The following is a 20,969-nucleotide window of genomic DNA, read 5'->3' on the forward strand; positions in this document are numbered from 1 at the left end:
AAGCTGCTTAACATCTAAAAGAAAGAGGACAGCAATAACCCCAAAAAGGTGCCAAGTGATACACTGCAAAGTAAACTGGGTGGCCAATTAGAAGGAATCAAGTCATGGTTGTGATGAGATTAGTGTCATCTGCAAAGGCCTGATTCAAAGTCCAGTGAAGCCAGTGGAAAAACTCTGCCTGGCTCTTTGAAATGGGCCCTAGTGTTCCTCTGCTTTATCATTTAAAGGCACCGCTTCCACCCCATGGAGCAAGTCTGTAACTCCACATGTCTCCATAGTGGGGGAAAACAGGCTACATTTCCTAGTTTGTTGCTAGTAGCTCCTGCTTATTCTTACTGTATTCTGTGAGTCAAAATTGGTCTTCAAAAAATTGTTCAGAGGTGACCAGTGGTCAGTCCTGGACAAACTTCCAGCTCTGTGACTGCATTAAATCTGAGCTGTTGAATTCCTAGCAGTAAGTGCAAGATCATTATCTCCTCCAGGATTTTTATACAGAGCTGAAATGTAAGCGAAAACAAGCTTTTCCCCCTCATTTGTCCCATTAATTCCCTCTGTTCAGTTTTAGCATCATCAAAAAGTTTTGTGGAAGTGAGTCCCTTCTGACACCACAGCCTTGACAGGGAGGACGAAGCAGGAGCATCTACTGGAAACATAATTTCAAATGTCTGTTCTGTGCAGTGTTGCTCCTGACAGTCCCACTTGGCAGCGTCCTCATGCATCTCTGTCAGTACTGCAGGAAAACCAGGGTGATTCGAAGGGTGCAGATCTAATGAGAGCTAATTAACAAGCCTGAAGTCATGGCTGAGCAGCACACATGCATTTCTGCTGAAATGTTAGTCATGACCACGCCTGTCACAGCAGTGAGAATCGGCTGCCAGCACAGGGATCTCATCTGGAGTGTTTCTCACTCAATCCCCAGCCTGGAGTTGAGTTTTTCATGGGAGATATGGGATGGCTGATCCTGGCTGGCCCTGCCCTGCTTTCATTCACCCCTTTTTTGTTGCTGTAGGTTACATCGAAGCCGCTGTGATCCCTGCGGGTGCCCGGCGGATCAGAGTGGTTGAGGATAAACCTGCTCACAGCTTTCTGGGTAAAAAGACAAAAGAAAAAAATGTTTTGAATAAAATTCAGCTCTGTTTTCTTTTTAAAATGACCCTTCTCTAAGTGTCCTGTAAGGTTTGTTGCTGCCAGGGAGGGGCTGGTGATTTGAGTCTTGCTGCAATCTCTGCTTTTGTGGCTTGGTTTCATGTTTGTGATGTGATAGTATGTGACACTTACAGGCCCTGTGCAACCTGGAAGGACCAGAGAGTACTTTTATATACAGACAGAAGAGTTCCTGAGCAGAACTTGGCAGTGGCTTGCACAGAGCTGCCAGGAGCACACAGCACTTCAGGAGGGAGTGGGGAAGAGAACAGTGTGTTTAGAGAAGGGAACAGCAGAGGTACTGATAGGAAGGCGCCCAGCTCAGTCTGAAGCAGAGGCAGGACAGGGCAGCTGATATCCCTCAGTAACCTGCTGCCATTTCCTACAGCAGCATATTTTCACTGGATGCTGTACCCAAGACCTCATCCTGACTCTGAGATGGGCTTAGCTGCAGCCTCCAGTCCACTTGCCTCTATTTTATCAGGCAAAAAAATTTGTTTAATCCTCTTGTCATTTCTACTTCTGCATTCCTTTAGAGGTGAACAGGCGTCCTCTCCTCCTTTTCCTGTTGGAAATAAAAGGTTTAGACAAGGCTGATGGGTAGGATTTTCATGTGAGGTTATTGTAGGGCAGAATCTGTCAATTAATTTATTGTTCAGTTACTCATTGCATAAATTAAAGGTCAGAATGGCATTTGTAAAGTGCAGCCAGTCAGTTACACTGAGGATCTGTCAGTCTTGTCTTCTGCCTCTTCTCTCCTATGTTTGTGGCATTTCCTTCTCTGTCATTACTGTGCAATAGATAAAGGGTTTTATCCCCATCACTTCTAGGGAATCCAGCTCACAGAAACAGTAATGCCCCATGGCCCTGAATTTACACAGGAAACCTGTAGCAGAGCAGAGGCTTCAAGGAAAATTGCTCAAGATACAAAATACCCCTGACACATGAAAGGTCCCTGGCACAATCAGAGCTTCATGGCCTTGGCATTGCTTCCAGAGAGAAAGGAGCTCTGAGAGGATTGCAGAGCTTATCACTCTGTATTGTGGAAGAGGAAACTGAAGTGTTCCAGGTTGCTCGTGGCTATGCAGGGAGTCAGAGCAAAGCTCAGACCTTGGTTTCTGATTTGCAAATCTTTTGCTTATAATTCTTCATCTCCAGCCAAAAGGAGATGTTAATATCCATCACTGGAATTATCAGATGCTGCTGAAAATGTTTGCATAGTGGTTGTGTCAGGATTTCAGGTCTTGTGCTATTGGTTTTCTGTCTTGAGATGTTGCCACAGTTGGCAATATCTCCAGGAAAGATGCTTTTGTTCTCTTTCACTCCAGATTCAGGGGGAAAAAAGGAGGGCAAATTATGTCATTCAGCTGCCTTTTGATCAAAACCATTGGCATTTGGGCCACTTCTTGGTAGGAAGGAATATCACCACTGCTCCTATTTCCATAATGCTTTAGCCAGCCTGCCTGAGGATCCCGCCTACACTGAGATGTTTGACATAGCAAAGCCTGGTGGAACAATGGGAGCCAGTGTTTCTTTGGGTTTTGCAAGTGCTCTGCCTTCTGGAAATCAGGCTTTTTGTTTGCTTTGGTGGGGTTTGCACGGGTATTTGGGCTTTGGCAGATAGCAGAGCACTGAGTGTCTTACATGGAGTTAAAGACTGCCCTTCCCTGGGACAACATAACCTTGACTAAAGCTGATGGTTCCCCACTGGGTGGTGAAGATTAGGATTTTGTATTTTTGAGAGCAGGAGTTGGCCCTGATTGCATCACATAAAGATAGATAAAAATCTGGCTTTGAGTTCTTTCAGCTCTTTGGTTCGTGGTTAGGAGCCAGGAGAACCTCTCTAAGCTTTCCAGGGTTTTCTCTTTCAAGGAACTCTCAACACAAAGAAAAGATACCCAATGTCTTGCTGAACTGAGATGAAGAATAGCAGCAGAGGGGTTCCAGTAGGACAATAAACATGACAAAGGAAAAAATCCCCAGTCACTCCTAAATTCAGGTCTGAGGATTTTCTATTTCAATAGTGCTGACAAAGCTGAGTCCAGTCAGGTCCTGTTTCTGCTCAGAACCAGGTACAACATTTTGGAAAGAAGCCGAGCATAATTTGGAATCATTATTCCATGTGCTGGGAGCAGTGCCTGAAGAATTTCCCTCCACCTACAGGCAACCCACGCTGGCTGCCTTGGCTGGCTGTAACTCTTGAAAACCACCTTGAACAGGAAATGCCTGGGCAGTTTGTGTCCACAGGCTGGGAAGCAAGCTGTAGGGACCCAAGGTGGAAATAAAGATCTGACTGGATGCCAGGTTTAAAAGTTGATTGTCCAGTTCCTGCCTTCCAGCCAACAAGAAAAACAGAAGTTACAGGTTGTTGCTGGGGTTCCTATTCCTCCTGCTTTTGTACTGTACAAGTTTGAGTTTAGTTCTGTCAGCTCTGGGGCTGGGCAGAGCCAGCCAGTGGTTGTGTGTGACAAAAGCAGTTGGAGTTCTCTGTGTCTGAGACATGGAAGGTTTTATAGCTGCAGCAGTGATCTTGCTGATGGGGCAATGGGGGCAAACAGCAATGAAAACACTTTGGCCCAAATGCTCTGTTGAGTCCCCAATGCAATTCCTGTAGTCCTCGAGGAGCACCTTTGAGAACAGGTCTGTTTCCAAACTCTCCATCTCCTCCGCCACTGAGGGAGCGGTGTCTGCAGCAATCAAAGTCAAACCCTGCCCAGAAAAGATGTTCACAAAGATGAAATGTTGGTTTTCATCAGCAAATTATCTCCCTTTGATGGTGAGCTGGAACCAAAGCATGACTTAAGTCACTCAACCTCTTAGAGAGTTTTGAGCATGTGCTGGGATATCTTTCCTAGTCAGCCATGCTTCTTGGAGATAGTTTTATCTCATCCACAGCTTTGATTAGTTGTGTTCATGGCTCCTCAGGGCCAGCGTGGTGGCTCCTTTGATCTGCCTGGAAGCCACTAGGCCTTGGCAGAGGAAAGCAATCCTGCTTCAGAATTGTGTCTGGAGCTTGCAGAAGGTACTTTGAGGAGCAAAGCAGAAACAGAAGTTAGCCACAGGGAGAGACACATTGCTGCAGCACGCGAATGTCAGGACACCATCGTACTCCAGGCTGTGTGCCAGAGGAAACTTTCCTCAGAAAAAATATTCTCCCACTTCACTTCCCCTTCAGCCTGATTTTGAAGCCTCTGATGGGATTCTGAGAGCTGAACAGATACCCACCTTTTCCCAGCAATTCCCAGTGTACAGGTCCTTCAAAAGGCACATGCAGATGCAGAGAACATTCTGACCTCCACTTGCTCCAGATTCCCCCAGAGTTTAGATATTACAAATTATATATGTGTATCCTAAGCACACCCAGGAGGGTTTGCTGGCTATGGAGGCTTGATCCAAAGGGATAACAATAGGAGATTTCCTACTGATTTCCAAAAGAAAGAAGCTGTTATTGTACAGCTTCTCTACCTTCTTGAAACACACTCAGTTAAGTGAGAGCAAAGTTGTGTTCTTTACTGGAAGAAAATAAAATAGGCATGAGATGCTAGAGATTAAAAAAACATCTTGTTAAAGGCTTAGCCAAAAGACACAGTTAACCTTGAACTAAGGAAGTCCAGTAACATGTGGGATATTCTGTCTGTCTGCTGTCAGGGCAGATTTGATCACGGTGAATGGATCTCCACAAAGGGGCCTGGCACTTTCCTTTGCAACAGGGTTTGCCAATTTTCTCTTCCCTCAGTGCATCACACCAACATCTGGATAACTCTGCTTCCGTTCTAACACAGAAAACACATCAATCCCTAGATCAGCTTCCACTGATGAGTCAGCAGTAATGTGACGCCCTTATGGCTGGACTTGTCTTTGAGTGTTTGAAGGACATCCATGATCCTGATGCAATAGTTATGCTGGAAGAAAGGACATACAGCTCCAAGTATCTTTTCTTCTCAATATTCATCCTCCTTCTGCAGTTGAGTTTCCAAGTTTGCCTTACTGAGGCACAGGATGAGTTTAATCCTACAGCACCTGACCTTGTATGATTGTGTCCAGCACTTGGACTCTGAAAAGAGGGTGGCCAAGTTCACATTTTGTTTTCACATAATGTTTGGTTATGGAGCACACACAAGCACAGCATCAGTTGTATTTTGCACTTGCAAATCTTCACATGTGAAGCAACAAAGATTTGATTGATATTTTTCTCAAGGAGAGTTTAGGAAAATGTGGTCTCAAAATCTGGAAACTGAAAGAAAATTCTGCATGGAAACGAAATTGCAGAGTTGTCTTGTTGCATTTAAAAGGAGAGTTTAGAGATAAGTGATCTATGAATTTTATGTTAATTCTTTAAAATACTGTCATCAACTGAAGTACAGAATATATCCAAGTTAGAAACATTACAATGGGCCATCTAAAAGTGGGGGGTTTTATTCTTTTAAACTCACATCAAGGTTTCTGCATCTTGTGCTTGAGGTAGCTTGAGACAAAGGCTCAGTAGTCTGTATTGTAATTACAACTTGCTTGCATTTCATTCTGTGGTGTTTGATTCATTCCAGCTTTAAAAGATTCCAGTAAGAGATCCATTAACAGCGACTGGAAAATTGAGCTTCCTGGTGAGTTTCAGATCGCAGGCACCACTGTCCGGTACGTGCGAAGGGGGCTGTGGGAGAAAATCTCTGCCAAAGGACCAACTAAAATACCACTGCACTTGATGGTAACTTTATATCCTTTGTTTGTGTTTCTTAAGTGATGCAACAGAAAGGGTTTATATACTAGCTGAAAGTTAAATTTTGATTGTTTGCTTCCTCACCACAGTGTTCTTTTGCAGCATTGCAGGGGCTGGAGAAGCCCAGCTCCCCACTCAAAAAGTGATGCTCCATTCTGGGGGTGCAGGCAGTGATCCATTCAGCTCATGTCCAGTGCAGGATACCCCTGTAACGTGTCCCAGACAGGTCCATTCTAGAGGATGTATGTTCTCAAGGACCTTTCTTATTTCTTGGACATACCTGATCACTCACATAAAAGCATATTTGATAAAATGTCTTTTCATCTCTTGCCAGGATGTATGGTGTTTAAGTACTCTGTTCTCTAACAGAAGAGGTGCAGATCTAGCATGCACAGATGATATATATGAATATGAATCTAAGTAATGAATTAATTACACACAGAAATGTTCTTTGTTTTCTCTATATTGTTTTTTCAAATGTATGTAGTTTAAGGTGTTTTTTGACATTTTTTCCTAATGTTCATTGTAGCCCTTCTGTTAACACAGCTTTGTATTTTATGAGCAGCCATGTGGCTGAGCATGAATGAGAATTCCACAGGGGGGAGAAGAGCAGGACTGTGGTCCCAGAGCTGTCACTGGTGGGTGACAGAGTGACCCATGAGCCAGTCCCTTAATGCTGGTGTTACCTTAGCATTTGTATCTGTGAGACAGCTGTAATAATTCTTGTCTCATATATCTGTTTAAAAGTCTGCAGAAAGCTTAACAGGTTCTGTAGCAAGGTTTGCATAGAAAGTATATTAGTATTTTCATTGTTTCCTGTAACTTTTTTATTCTATTCCATTTTTTTTCTGTGCTGTTTCTTCTCCTTGTGAGTTTTTGCCATGTTTGTTCTCTAAAGGCTATCTGTAAGCACTGCTAAAAATCAGCATTCTCTCCCTTCCCTCACCTGATTTTTTTGGCTTGCTGGTGTTCATTGTGCAACACTTCCTGACCCAGTTTGAAAAGCTCCAAAGAAGCCTGAACTTTTCACATGCACAAAAAGCTGACAGTAATACTCCACTTTGTCAGTACCTTCTTGGTGTCAAAATCTGCCACACAGGAACATGACGGGTTTTGTCTTTGCTTTCTCAGACAGATGAGTGAGTTTACAGGCTCACAGACCAGTGTAATGCTGGGTTCAAAGAGGTTACAGCTGGAATAGTCAGAGATGCAGGGTTGGGCACACCAGCACCTTCCTGGCTCACCTGTGTAACCCAGGGTGTGCTCTCTCAAAGGAGGCACCAGGCACCTTCATCACCATCAGAAACATCAGCTTCTGCTTGACTTTGGCCTTAACACCAGCCTTCCCTCCTGAAACCAGGACTCTGATAAAGTATCTTGTACTGCCAAGGTCTTCCCAACCTCATGTGAGAAACAGGAGTTGCACAGGTACCGTTTGGAAAGATGCTGTGCAGGGTTCCTTTGGCAGCTCTTGGAACCTTCTGGGGCATTACTTGATTGAGGTCCACTGCAGAAAAATCTGGTTATTGGCATTTTGTGAAACTCAGATTCAGCAGAGCTTTGGTTTTAAAGAAATGCTCAGTTCTCCTTCATTAAGGAGTAAGTAGCTAACATAGGAAAGGAATGATTTTGAGCTTCTCTATGAGTGTCCAGATACACACAGGCTCTTTCAGTAGACATAAGCAAAAGAAATGTTCCTTCTTCACCTTCCTTTACAGAAATGATTAAAAATGAGGAATGTAAAAATTACCAGACCATTAAAAAACATGTGGTTTTAAATCACTGCCAGTGGTAAACAAAGCACACATAAAGTCTTTGCTTCAAATCAGATACAAATCTTTTCCTTGGTGCAGGGTGGTGGGTTTCATTCTTTCAACACAAGAAAGGCAGGATGGTTACCAGTTCCCTCTAAATAGAAAACTGTTGTTCAAACAGTGGTGGAATACACTGGACTGACAAAGAGCCAGAAGCTTCAGTCAATCCATTGTGACCTGCATTTGAAACCAATTATACACACATACACACACACCCCAATTATATATGGCTATGAAATTGCATGAAATTGGTTTCATATGGGCCTTTAGATTCACTAGTCTTGCACCCATATTGAGATAATAAGGATTTCTTTTTAGGAGCTGGTTTTTAATACTTGAGGCATTTCTCCAAGTGCATTGCTGTGTGTGTATTTCTTGGAGAAACTGATGTTTGTGTAAGTAGGCCTGTGCTAGTCCTCCTTGTGCAACAGGGGACAACCAAACACTCCCAGAGCAGAAGGGGGCTTTAGACAAGGCTGACTGATCAGTTCTGTAGAACAGGAGTTCATATCTCCTGCACTTCAAGAAAGCCAGAGCAGGGCTCAAGCTCTTTGCCTCTGGCTGCCTGGTATTTGAATTGTGTTTAAAAAAAACAACATTCATCTTTGAAATTGTAATGATGGTTGGCTGGTTTCAACCCTGGTATTCAGTCCTGCTAGTGAGGCTCCCTCTGTAGCTGAAGCAAAATCATGTCTTTATTCCCCACATCCTCTGGAAGAGGCTCATTCTGCCCTGTGCAGAGCAGCTCCTGGATTCTGAGTTTGTAGAGTCCCTCCAGTGTTCATAGCACAGGCTGCCAGGACCCTTTCTTTCAGCGCATTTCTTTGGTTAAACGAGCTCCTGACAGCTTTAGTGAGGTTATTGGTTAAGTAGGAATTATTTGTGCAAATCTGAAGGGGAAACAATTATTGTTAGGAGAAAGTAGCATTTGCAAATTTGTCTTTATTTCAAACAGGCAGCTGCTTGCTCCACTTATGAGCTTAAAATACCTTATTTGATAAGGCATTGCTCCTATTTCAGTAGATGACAAAAGCCAGCACAATTCATCTGTCTAGTGCTGCTCAGATCATGGAATAATAAGTATAATTAAGTTTAAAGCCGCAGCATGAACATTACAGTAGTACTTCTGTGGCATTTGTTAATACTGTGGTAACTCAGATTCCATGGACCCCATCCTCCATGCAATGGAGATCTTCCAATCAGTTCTGACTCAAGCCAGAGAAAGTGAGAGCCAAATGAAGTCCAACATGTAAATCAAAACAGGACCAGTACTCTCATCTGCCTATGGTGAAAACATAAACATTTTTCTCAGTTCCTTTGTTAATAGCGAGGGAATTTTGGAGTAATAGCACTGGAGACATCACAAGTGGTTCCATGGGAAATAGCCTGCTGTTGGAAGCAGGTTTCCCCTTCCTCTAGCAATAAGCAGGGATGAAAATATATGTTGCCAGCAGCTGTATGATATGACTTTTGCTTGTCATCCACAGTTTTCTGAGACATAAAATCATGCTACAGCTTGTCAGCAGGAATAGTCATGCTTGCCTTGAATGCCGCATTCACCTGGAGACAAGGGACTTTTTGTGCAGTTTTTACTCTGAGAAGCATCACCTTGTTCTTTCAGATGTTTAACTCTAGATGCTCTTGAAAGTAGTTGTTATATGAAAAGTGCTGATTTAATGTTTCCTGTTGTCTTTCTCTTTGAATAGCCAGTGTCCTGCTGATCACATATGAGGCTGAAAGTTAGGCCTTGAATTCCAGGTTTAGACATCCCTGTGAGTGCTTTAGATATTCACAAATCATAAGCAGTTCTTGCTCCTGCAGTTGCACTGTTTTACCAGTACCATTGTAATTTAAGTTTTCTAGGTAAAGATTTGGTTGCCTTTTACAAGGTATTTATATTTTAGGAATTTTTTCCTGAGCCAGCATTTCCAGCAGTGCTATCTTACAGCCTGTTGGCTCTCTCAGCACAGTGTGTTGCAACAGCCTCTCTTTTCCTGCCGAACCAGGTGCTGTTATTCCATGACCAGAATTATGGAATTCATTATGAATACACCATCCCTGTAAACTATACTGCTGAAAACAGAAGCGAGCCAGAAAAGCAACAGGATTCCTTGTACATCTGGACGCACAGCGGATGGGAAGGATGCAGTGTGCAGTGTGGAGGAGGTAGGGACACCGAGAAGCTTGGTAGGAATCCCTGTGTGATGTTTGCAGGCTCCAGCCACAGGAGAGGTGGAAATTAGCCATGAAAATGAACTTGGCCATAATGAATTCAATGAAAGCTCGTTCTCACCGGCTCTCCCAGCTCTGATCCTTGTCCCTACAGTTTATTTCCAGCCAGCCTGTTGGCAGGGACACTGCTCTGTCACCGCAGGCTGGAGCTGCACCTGGATTCCTGGTGCATGGATGGCTCCAGGCACTGTGTGCAGCCCTGTGCCTCCAGCTCCCATCACATTCCTGGAGCAGCATTTCCACAGGACCAGGCACGCTCAGGGAAAGGCACTTCCCTCCCCAGGGATGGAGCGGGGCAGTGCTGCTGTGACAGCTCCTGGAGATTTGCATCGGGTGCTCCCGTGCCAGGTGGATGTGCTGGGAGTCCAGGAGCATGCGGCACAGCTCCCTTCCCAGAAGATCCCTGGATGTGCCCAGATGGATCTGCTGGAGCCCTGGGGGGAGCTGATGCTGTGAAACCAGAGACTGGTTTGTCAGACACTGTCCATTGCATTTTCAGTGCTGGAAGAAGTAGGTTGTTCCCTGAGGAAAACAGATCACTTCCAAGCATTCTGGGCAGTCTGTCTTCACCAGCAGACTCAGTTATTTATGATGTGACATGACAGAAGGAAAGAGCTCATCTTCACATTTGCAGGCTCACTGCCCTCAGTGCACTGAAATTACTGATTTTTTTTTTATGTAAATAGGACTCATTTTAGAATAGACACTTTTACTCGTGCATTAAAATAATAATTTTTAACCCACTAAACCCTCAGATGAGTGAAAAGGAAATTTATTTGTGGCTCTTCTGATTTTTGTTGTAAGCCTGCTACAAATTTGAATCAAATCATTGTCTGCCAGCATGGTTCCCAACAGTAGCAGCTTGATAATTGGACTTTTATTTTAGCTGTCCAGTGCTTTTGCCACGTATCAAAGCTGAGAAGGGCCTTTCTCCTTTCCATACAGAAGTTTGCATATTTTTTATTAACAGAATGTGAGTTATTTTTTATTATCTGTTGCAGATGGTGAATAAACTCAATCTGACGCAGACTCGGGGTTAGAAAGCAAACCTGAGAAACCAAAGTAATTAGCAGTAAAGCAAAGTGACACAGTGCAGGAGTGACACTTTCCTTGTCACTTCTGGTCACTATCGTGCTCCCTGTGGCACAGCTTTCCTGATGCCACTCAGTGGAAGGCTGAGCCCTGAGGGCCACACTGGATGAAACTCCTGATGCACAATTTATGTGAGAAATGCTGTCTCCTCCTGAGATGCCTCCTGCCACAAGGATTTTAAAGCAATATATCTGGAGGAGCAGAAGATGAGAAATAATTTATTTTGGTAGCTTTATTTTCTCCTTCTGAAATATGAAGAAGCCCAGTTAATGACTCTGGAACCTCGGTCACTCCTTTTCATCCTGACTCGCTGCCTGGGGAGCAGCAGGAGACAGCTGTCCTGTCATTATCAGTCACATTATCAGGGGCTAGGAAGTCGTGTGACTTCAGCACATCTGCCCGAGGTGATGACAGGGCACAGCTACCTGTGGAGGAGGAACCAGAAACGAAAACAAATTGTTTTAAAGCTTGTTTCCACTTTCAGCACTAGAAGGAGAAAGCCCAACTTGCTGTTCCTGTGAAACACTCAATTGCGTGATTACCGGGGAAAGATTTGTAGCTTTTCTGAAAAAAACCAACCCAAAACATGCCAGTAAAAAGGTCAGGTAGAAGTGGAGAATAAGATTTCTTGAAGAGGCGGTAGAGTACATCTGGTAGAGGGAGCAGAGAGCCCCAAGCTTTTGAGTTTTGGTTGATGAGTGGACTTGGTTTTGTTCATTTCTTTTTGGTTTGGCTTTCAGGTGAGCGGAAAACCATCGTGTCCTGCACTCGGATCGTTAACAAGACCATGACACTGGTGAATGACAGTGACTGCCAGCGAGTGACCCGCCCCGAGCCCCAGGTCAGGAAATGTAACACACACCCCTGCCAGTCACGGTAAGGAGTTAAAAAACACTAAAAAACTAAATCCTTTCCCTTCAGAAACTGCCCCTTTCCAAAGCCTCCATCTGGTGAACACAGTGAAAATGTCTCAAAGTATCGGGACACATTGTTAGCCACAGTAAGCAGCTGTAATATTAATTTCCTTTTGTTGAGCAGGTCAGATTTTCATTACCTCAGACAAAGCCCATTTAATTTGTGGTCAGTAAGGCCAGATTACATGCCTTCATGCATTGTTTGGGGATGGTTTTCTTTTCCCCTTGGTTGCCTCCTGGGAGACAGAACAATTTTACAATATAAAGTTAGACAGGAGTACAGTGACTGCATATCTAACCTTTCTTTTTTTGAATCAGCACAGAATGGGGTCTGATTAACTGTCAAACAGTACTACAAAAACCTGAAGTCAAGAAATTAAATTATGATGAAACACATTTTAGAAGCTTTCCTCAGTAAGGGTGCTTTTCTCCTCATTAGTTATTAGAGATCTCTAAAAATAATAAAAATGCTATTTATTTTTTTTTAATTTGGCAAGCATTTTAGCTGAATTAATTTTGATCTGTATTATATTAAAAAAGATATTTCTGGCCAAAATGACAAAAGACAGGAAGGTAAATTAATTTGTTCTGTTTGTTTTCTGACAAAAAAGTTCACTCTTGTTCTGCAGTGATGTTTAGAATTGGAGAGTAGTGTAGAAACTCCAATTTTGATGGTAGTTTGAATAAGGGGAATAGAACCAGAATCAGGGGTTTAGTCCATGCACTTCAGAGGTAGACTCAGTGATCCTTGTGGGTTCCTTTCAACTAAGAATATTCTGTGGTAAAATCAATTTTGGATAAAGCTGAACAATACCTAAAAAAAAAATCTTCAAATAAACCTGCTGGCTCCTGCATGTCGGATAATCAGAAAACTGGAGAAATGCACCTACAGAGCTAATCCTGCAGGCAGAAACAATGGGGGAAAAACAAACAGCACACTTCCTTCTAATTAGACCTGCACTCTGATTAAAGTGCCCTGGAGCAGGGAAATGAAGTGTCAGATCATCCATCAATAAGGCTGCTTCAGGTTTCGTTTTCTGTCTGCACTGCCTGTTGTTGCTGCTGTACAATAGTGTGGCTGTACAACTTGCAGTACTGAAAGGTATAATGAGATACCCTGGTGTGTAAGCAGAGCCAAAATCCCCATGGCTTCAAAGAAACAACTGTCATTTCCATGAGGAAGTCCAGTGAGGCTGGGATTTCGGTCATGTCACTCTCTCAGAAAGAAACAAGAAACATCTGCTTGTGTTGCTGTCCTGGCAGAAGTATTTCTCCCAGACCTTTTGGAACGCTGTTGGGAGTAGACTGGAGTGAGCCCAGGCAGGTATAGGAGGGGTTCCAGGTGGCAGAGATGAAGAAAAGCAACGTTAAAAGTTCTGAAAGACGTGGGCAGCTTCTGCCTCTACCAGCTGAGAGCAAGGATGGGAGGTGCTGGCCATGAGGTCTGTCAGAGCCCTGAGACCCACGGTGTGCTCTCAGGGATCTCCATGACCCTGAGCACCTGGGGAAGTCTCTTTGGTGCCCTCCCACCATGGCATTGCTGCCTATGCAGGGCAGTCACAGTGGGTGACTCACAAAACCTCTTGAGAAAGGATTACTCTGCTCCTGTATCCAGCCTGTGTTCCTTTGGGGAATTAGGTCCAGTCCTTAATGTTATTCCAAGGTCTCTCTTCTCCTGTGTTCTTCTGTGTGGAGCCACCAGGCAGTTTATGGGCACAGCTTAGCACAGTTCTGCCCAGCTGCAATGAGCTCTGGCACAGGGACACTCGTTGGTCCATTTATTTCAGAGTAACGACAGCAGACACTGAATGTGCTTAGAACCTGAAAAGGCCACAGAATCCTTGCTGATGATCTGATAGACCACACTCCCCCACTCCCTCCGTGTAGACTACACTTTCACACTTAACATGCTTTTAACTGGAAACATTTTCAGAAGCACATTCTCTGTGCCTCTGTAGAATTTAAATTTCCACTTGCGTTTGCCCACCCAGACATTAGAAATGCATGCTTAGCATATTCTCTGACCAAGAACATCTTAAAGAAACCATTCTCTTTCACCATGTCAATGCTTTTTTTATGAGCCCTGAATTTGTTTTAGGGTTTCAAGTAAAATTATTGTAGCATCTTGTTACAATAAGGTCCTTTCCCGTTTCCACTCTGACCTAAGTCCTTCACCTGAGTTCAGAAGAAGGAACAATGCTCTCCTTTCTCTAGTAAACCTTCTCTGTTTTGTGCATTTTGAATTGCATTTACACTTTTCACTTAAAATTTAGGAGAATCACCTTTCAGAGTATTTATCTCTAGAGAGGGGTCTTTTGGCCAGCACAGGACTGGGTCAGAGGACACTCAGTCTCTGTTTCACTTTTGGATGGGCTGTGTGACTTGAATTCACTATCCCACAGTGTCCATTTGTTTCTTCTCTCAATCCATGTATAAGCTAGATTGCAAACTCCTTGGGATGGGGTGAGATCATATTGTTTAAGTGCAGGAAGAGGCTGTTGCTGTTGAGATTGTAATAAAAATAAAAAAAAGCAGTTACCCACATTTATAAAGTGATCAGGAGGAAAAAAGGGTATGTTATTAATAACAGTGTCTTTCTTCCAGCACGATCCCAAAGTGCTTTGTAAATTATATATTCCTTTGAACTTCAGCCACCTCTCAGGAGAGCCAAATAATGTAGGGCAGGGGACAGTACTTTCATGAGGCCAAGGAGAAGATTGGAATTCTCCAACTGCAACCCAGCATCTGAGAAAAACAAAGCAGGATTTAAAACTTGATTGGATACATTGACATGTTTTAAAATTAAACGTCAGAGAAGAGAATTTTCTTAAGGGTTTTGTTGAAACTGGCAAAAATAAAAGAATCTTTCATTCTTTATTATTGTTACTCTTTCACCTTTTAAAAAAATGCCTCTTTTTCTTCCTATTTTATTTTTTATGTTCCTTGACCCTCTTTTTCCATTAAATTCTTTACAGCTTCCTTTCCTGTCCCAACTGCACCCTATTAGCACCTCTTTATTCTAATCCTTTGCCTAGCTCTTTAGATATTTTTTACAAAAGCCCGCTGTAACCAGATGGAATCTGGATTCCTGCATGCGGCGCGTATGGGTCGCTTCCAGCACGAGGAGCACCAACCCAAATAACTCCGGCACAGCCAGCCCTGGGGCTGGCACCAGACTCAGAAATCACAGATCACATCAGCTGTTTTCACTGAAAACACAGCTCTGCCAGTGGCCACACACTTCTACATGCATGGTTGGGTCTGTGGCTATGAAACTGCTCCCCTCCAACGCAGGAAAAGCACCAAAACCACATGAAATTCCCCAACTGTTGGACTTGTAATGGACTGTGTGCAAACGCTGGTGATTTTTCTCCTCTTTGCTGTAAGAGATTTTAGGAGAGGTTGAGTCCTTTCAGGGGCCTGCTGAATATTTGGTATTCTTACATGGATGCTGAACAGCAGCATAAATGCCAGAAATCCCTGGCTGCATCTACAGAAAACCACGGGAGACCCTGAGCCCTTAGTTTCACTGTTTAGGACTTTAAAGTATCTCCTGAGCCCAAGGGTTAGTTTTCTGCTACTACCAGAAACATGTCTTAGACTCCTTTCTATAAGCTGAGCTTTTTCCACAGGCTCCTTCCCTCACTGGAAGGTTCTCCTTTGACCTTGCTCTTCATGTGGGTCAGAACCTTTTATTTCTAGCCTGTTACTCATTGTCATTTTTCAGCCTTTTTTTTTTTGTGCATCAGCTCTGTTCCTTTTCTCACACAGTATTTTCCCTCCCTTCCTCTCTGCCTTAGGCTGTTTGCCACAGGATACAACAAACCATTGTATCTCCTCTTTCCATCATTTTTCTGGGCTAAATCCATTACTTTAACTTCTTATTGCTTTTTTTCATGACTGCATCATATTTGTGGCTTAGAGTCATTCGAGATGTTTTCCTCCTTATTTATTTCATTGTATGAACCCTACTTTAACACAGAAATGCTTGTTACTGGTCCCTGAGCACTCAGCCTTGCACTGTGTGCTGTTTATTTCCATCCTAGCTTTGTTACTGCAGTACTCAAGGTTATTCAGTTTTTCCTGTATGACATCCTAATCCTCTGAGGCATTGACACTGCTTCTAGGCTTTGTATTGTCAGCATTTTTACCCACTTTTTCAGCAGTTTTCTTCTTTTTGTGCCAAGGTCATTAATGAGCATACTAAATTAGATCAAATGCAAGACAGACCTTTCAGGAAGCCCACTAGAAACTGATCTAAATTCCCTTCATACCTGATACTCCTTTGCAGCACTGAAGGTGCTGATGGGCAGCCAGCTCACACTTCTCTATGAATTACACAATTATATCCATGTTTCCCAGCATGTCACCAGTAAGCATTTCTCATGCAGCAAAAGGAGTTCTTCACCAAACAGATTAAATCTACCACATTTCCTTTGTCTGGAAAACCAGTTATTTTAGTCAGAGAAACGCAGCCAATGAGTTTTGCCTGGAGGAAGCCTATCTTGCTTCCTTTTACCACTGTGTCCTTGATTATTGTTGCCCTCCAAATCAGCTCTAAAAGCTGGCATGCTGCTGGGGTCAGCTCTGTGGTTACATGGATCATTTCCTTCTTTCTTTCTTCTCTTTCCCTTTCACTTTCCATCCATGGGCTGGAATCCAGCACCAGGTTCTCCAGGGGCTCACACACCACAACAGTGCCCACTGGGGAAAAATGAAGCCAGTTCTAAGAGTCAGTCAAGGCCCCAGTTGGCTCAGCACCTCAAAAATGTGTCCAAAGGCTGGGGAGTGCCAAAATAATGGTGCCTCGGTGTGTGATGGTTGATAGTGCCCATTGCTTTGATTCCTGGTGTGATTTAGGCTCAGGGTGTATATCCATGTGCTGACTGAGAATCAACCTTGCCTTCTAGACTCTGCCATATCCCTGTGACAGTGCTCTGTTTTAACAGCCCAGGAATACAGAAACCAGAATAATACAGGAATCAGTCTGTCCCCCTGATTCTGGGCTGTCTGCACCTCATTTCTGTGTGTTCTCATCACAAGTAGATGGGGAGGAAAACCATTTCAGATTTATTTTGTGAAGTGGTAGTCTTGCAAATCGTAGAATTTGGGGGGAAAATATGCTGGAAAACTCTGAGACTGTCAGCAAATTACTCACAGTGCTGTACAGAAATTGCACTAAACTGGAGGGATTTGGGATTTTGTTAACTGAGGGGGCTGAGCTGGACATTCAATGGCTTCAAATGGGTCAGTCCTTTCATTAATGCAGTCAGGCTCTTCTGGAAGCTGTACAAATGTTTATCATCCATAAGGTTCAATGCCAACAGGTTCAAACCCTTGTCTGTGCCTTGTGCACAGAAACATCCTTGGTGTGTGTTGGATTTGGTTACATGAAAAAAAAAAAGAAGGAACAGTTGTGGGGAGGGTTTCATTTTAGCCTGGAAATCTGGCATCAGTAGTAATGTTAGCACCCTCTGATCCAAGGAGGCACCACGTAAGAGCTCATTTTGAAGTACTTCCCAAAGCTGGAGTTGGGATCTCCAGAATCAGCTTGAGCTTAATGAATTTGCCAGGACTGTGCTGGACCGGCTGGAGCAGGGAATGCTGCGCTCTGGTGGCAGCTCCTCGGGGACACTGCCTGCAGCAGGGTTACCATGGGACTTGCAGAAGCAAAAGCCAAAATTCTGCAGACCGGAAAACCTGAAACACTCCTGGGCACCCTTGTGAGGGGGTGACTGATGTCCTGCTGTGGGCACATCTGGGACCCAGGTGAGTTGATGGGGATTCCCATCCACCAAAAGGAGACAAAAACTCCTGTGCTTCAGGTTGTAGGCAGGTCATTAAGTACCAATCAGTGGCTAATTAGCCACTGAAAGACAATTTGCTTGTGTCTTCCAGCAAAATCCAGCAACTCAACTCAATGGACTAATTCTGGCAGAGGAGGTTGGGGAACAGGCAGGGTAGAATGAAAATTGCTTATTGGCTACTGCTAAATGCATGTACCTCAAACAATCCAAGATGACTTGCTAGAGCATGAGTTAATTTGGCATTATTTTCCACATGGAGTCATGAGACAGGTCCCTTAGCTTTGGTGTAAACACCCAGGCTGGTTTCCATCATGTTCTTTCCCAGTGCAATGTTTGACTCACCAACCTTGTGGTTGACCATTGCCTTGCTTTAAAATGTTACTTGATCTGTGCTGCTTTGTTTTGAAGCTCTACAGGCCAAGTGCAGTTCTAACCCACAGAAAAGGATTAGCAGGATAATCTAGCAAAATATTTAATTGTGAAATCCACTCCTCCTGCTGCCTGCTGTAATGATCTTCACAGTTTGCATCATGTGGTGGGAGCTGAGAAGGCGGCACTGCCTTCCTGGAAAGGCAGGGAATGGAGCTGGAAAGGAGTTACCCCATTAAAGCTACACCTGCTGTGGAGGTGGGCAGGTAGGGGAAACTCACTGCAGAGGAGCTCTGAGAGTGCTGAAATTCTGTCCCTTGGTGCCAGCCAGCAGGACACCTCACACCAACCCCATACTGAGAGATCTGCTCGTCTCAGGGAGGAAAGGGAATACAATGGCTTCCATTTAAAAAAAGAACTTCCCTGGGTGTATGTAAATTATAAAACATTGTTCCATAGCTGATTTTATTGGTGAGAAATTGAAAAAAAAACCACGAAAAAACTGTCAAAATGATAATCACTAGAAAAAAAAGAAACCTGTGTGAGTGAAAGTTGGCAAGTCTGTTAGCAGAATGACTACTGTACTGGAAAATTACTGAGCACTGTTTATAAAGGCAATCAGACAGGAATGTTAGTCTTGGAGTCCTACTTTCAACATCAGCAGCTGTATTATTCTACTAGATTCCTTGTACTTTTCTCAAAAAAATTTTTAAAAAAGCCTTCTAGTGCCTGGGTGTGGCACAACCTGTTCTCAAAAGACAAGATTCACCTGATTGCTTTGAGCCCAGTGCAGCAGAGAGATGGTGGAGGGCTTCAGGAGAGGACAGTCCACAGCAGGGTGTGTGTGTGTTTCATGGAAAACACAATTCCATTTGTAAAGAGACTTTGCTTCTACATAGTCAAGCATGAGCTTGGTTTGACAGCTGTAAGCAAAGTATATCTGTCAGTTCCACATGACTGATTCTCAGAAATCTTTTCCAATTCTCCTTGCTAAAATTATCCAATGTAAAATCCTGGCCCTGCTGAAAGCTGGTCTGAATTTTTGCCTAAATCAGTAGAGCCACGGTTTCATCTAGGTGCCTCAGAAGACTAAGAGTGATTTTGCCATGATTTTGCATCACAAAATGGTGCTAAAAACAACCAATGTTAACTGGGCATGGAGTTATCCTCACCTGTGCATTAAACCAAAAGGTTTTCAATAAAATCTATTAGAACCCTCAGATTACAGGCTTTAGATATGTTTCTGTCACAGAACTTTTTCAGACGTGTTTTGTAGGAAGTGTCCTCTGATGCTTAACTCAGCAGTAGTACAGGCTCTAAATTGCTTGTAGGGAAGAGCCAGCTCTGAAAAAAACAGGTTTAATAATAAAAAAAAGGTGTTACTGCAAACATGTCTTTTGTCATATCTGAGCTATTACTGTGGAAGCAGGGAAATTAATGTCACTTGTAGCATTGGGAAGGCAACAAAAGCACCCTGTAGGTAGTGAGAGAATGTGTGAACATGGCATGGATATTTAGTTAAGGGAAGAGAGCACACTGTTCTTTTGCAGGGCTCAGGGCAGAAACAACCAGGGGAAATTTAATGGACTGCAGTATTTACCCCAGAAGATGTAATGGCTTTATGCTATAAGAGGCTGCAAATCCCAGAAAAGTGACCTCATGTCTTTTGATTGCACTCCCTCACCCCCATCCTTCAGCCTTGATCCGTTTTATCTTCCTAATATTTTTTTTTTCCCAAATCTTTAGCTACAAGCCCTCATTTGCAGACATACATCTCCCCTGGGTTTATGTTCATTGTGCTGCACACCATTTTTTTTCCTAGAAAATGTGGGAGTCTAGGCAAGTAAGTAGAGTAGATAATTCAAGGTTAATGACTAATCCAGACCATAGAAAGATCAAATGATGAACTGAATCTCCAAAAGATATCTCAAGATTGCTCCAGGGGCCTTCCAGATGAGTGTTGCCAAAGCAGATTAGAGGAAGAGCTCCCAATTCCTCAGAAGAGATACTGAGAGGTCAGAGGTTGAGGAAGACTCAGAAGACAAAGATTTAGAGGAGCCCTCTCAGATTGCATGTCCTGCCCATCCCAGCTTTTTGAAGCTTTTAAAAATCACACCCTTCTGGGCATATTTTAGCTAGAAAGACAGCCACTGACTAGGGTAAAATCATTGCTTAAAAGCTCATCATTTTCTTCCTGCATCTAACCACCAGCAAGGATCACTCAGCTCTTGAATCTTCTGTAGAGGTAAGATTACAAAAAATAATACCTGGGATAAAGCCATCCCTGTGGTTGTGAGAAAGATGAGTGTGTTTGTCACGTAAATCAGTGCTTGTTGGCAAAATGAGAGGCTCTCCTGAGACCCCAGCTGGAGAATTCTCATGGTCCCAGAAGATAGGTTATAACCTGGGAGGGAAAGACCAAATTGAAAAGAACTCTGGTGTCAAGCAATCCCTAAGATCAGTTTACAGGCTTAAAGTGTAACTGGAAGCCAAATGCTTTATATGGTATACACAGGGCTTAGTGTACAGCAGTTAATTGGCTTAGTCAATAATACAGAGCCAGCCTGGGGTTTGGAGTTAGAACACTGGAGTTATTTTTGACATTGTCATAAGAAAAATACCTACCCTTTCTTTAAAAAAATCACCCTCTAAGTAGGTCTTGTTGTTAAACACACTCAGGTGTGTTCAGAAGGTGTAATGACAGTGTAGAGACAAAAATCTACCTGGGGTGCAATTTAATAGTTACCATAATGTGACACCATTTGCACATCACATTTTTCTCTCCTGTGTGTATATTACTTGCAGATAGTAATTCTGCTAATATCTTACTTCAAATTCCTTCCAAAAATTTGAAACTGGCAAAAATTTTATTCTTCAATCACTT

The 20,969-nt window shown here is 43.3% G+C and overlaps 1 protein-coding gene across 2 annotated transcripts in view; it reads left to right on the forward strand.

Moving 5' to 3' along the window:
* Nucleotides 1-20,969, forward strand: part of ADAMTS17 (ADAM metallopeptidase with thrombospondin type 1 motif 17) — a 156,674-nt gene that overhangs the window by 110,157 nt on the left and 25,548 nt on the right. For both annotated transcript variants that reach the window (XM_086849571.1, XM_086849570.1), the window contains 4 exons: nucleotides 1,010-1,090; nucleotides 5,688-5,845; nucleotides 9,678-9,837; nucleotides 11,736-11,871. In XM_086849571.1, coding sequence (XP_086705697.1) covers nucleotides 1,010-1,090; nucleotides 5,688-5,845; nucleotides 9,678-9,837; nucleotides 11,736-11,871 — 535 coding nt within the window. The remainder of the gene's footprint in view (nucleotides 1-1,009; nucleotides 1,091-5,687; nucleotides 5,846-9,677; nucleotides 9,838-11,735; nucleotides 11,872-20,969) is intronic.

This window comes from Cyanistes caeruleus, chromosome 13 (genome assembly GCF_971803275.1).
Source record: "Cyanistes caeruleus chromosome 13, bCyaCae1.hap1.1, whole genome shotgun sequence".
Classification (NCBI taxonomy): Eukaryota; Metazoa; Chordata; class Aves; order Passeriformes; family Paridae; genus Cyanistes; species Cyanistes caeruleus.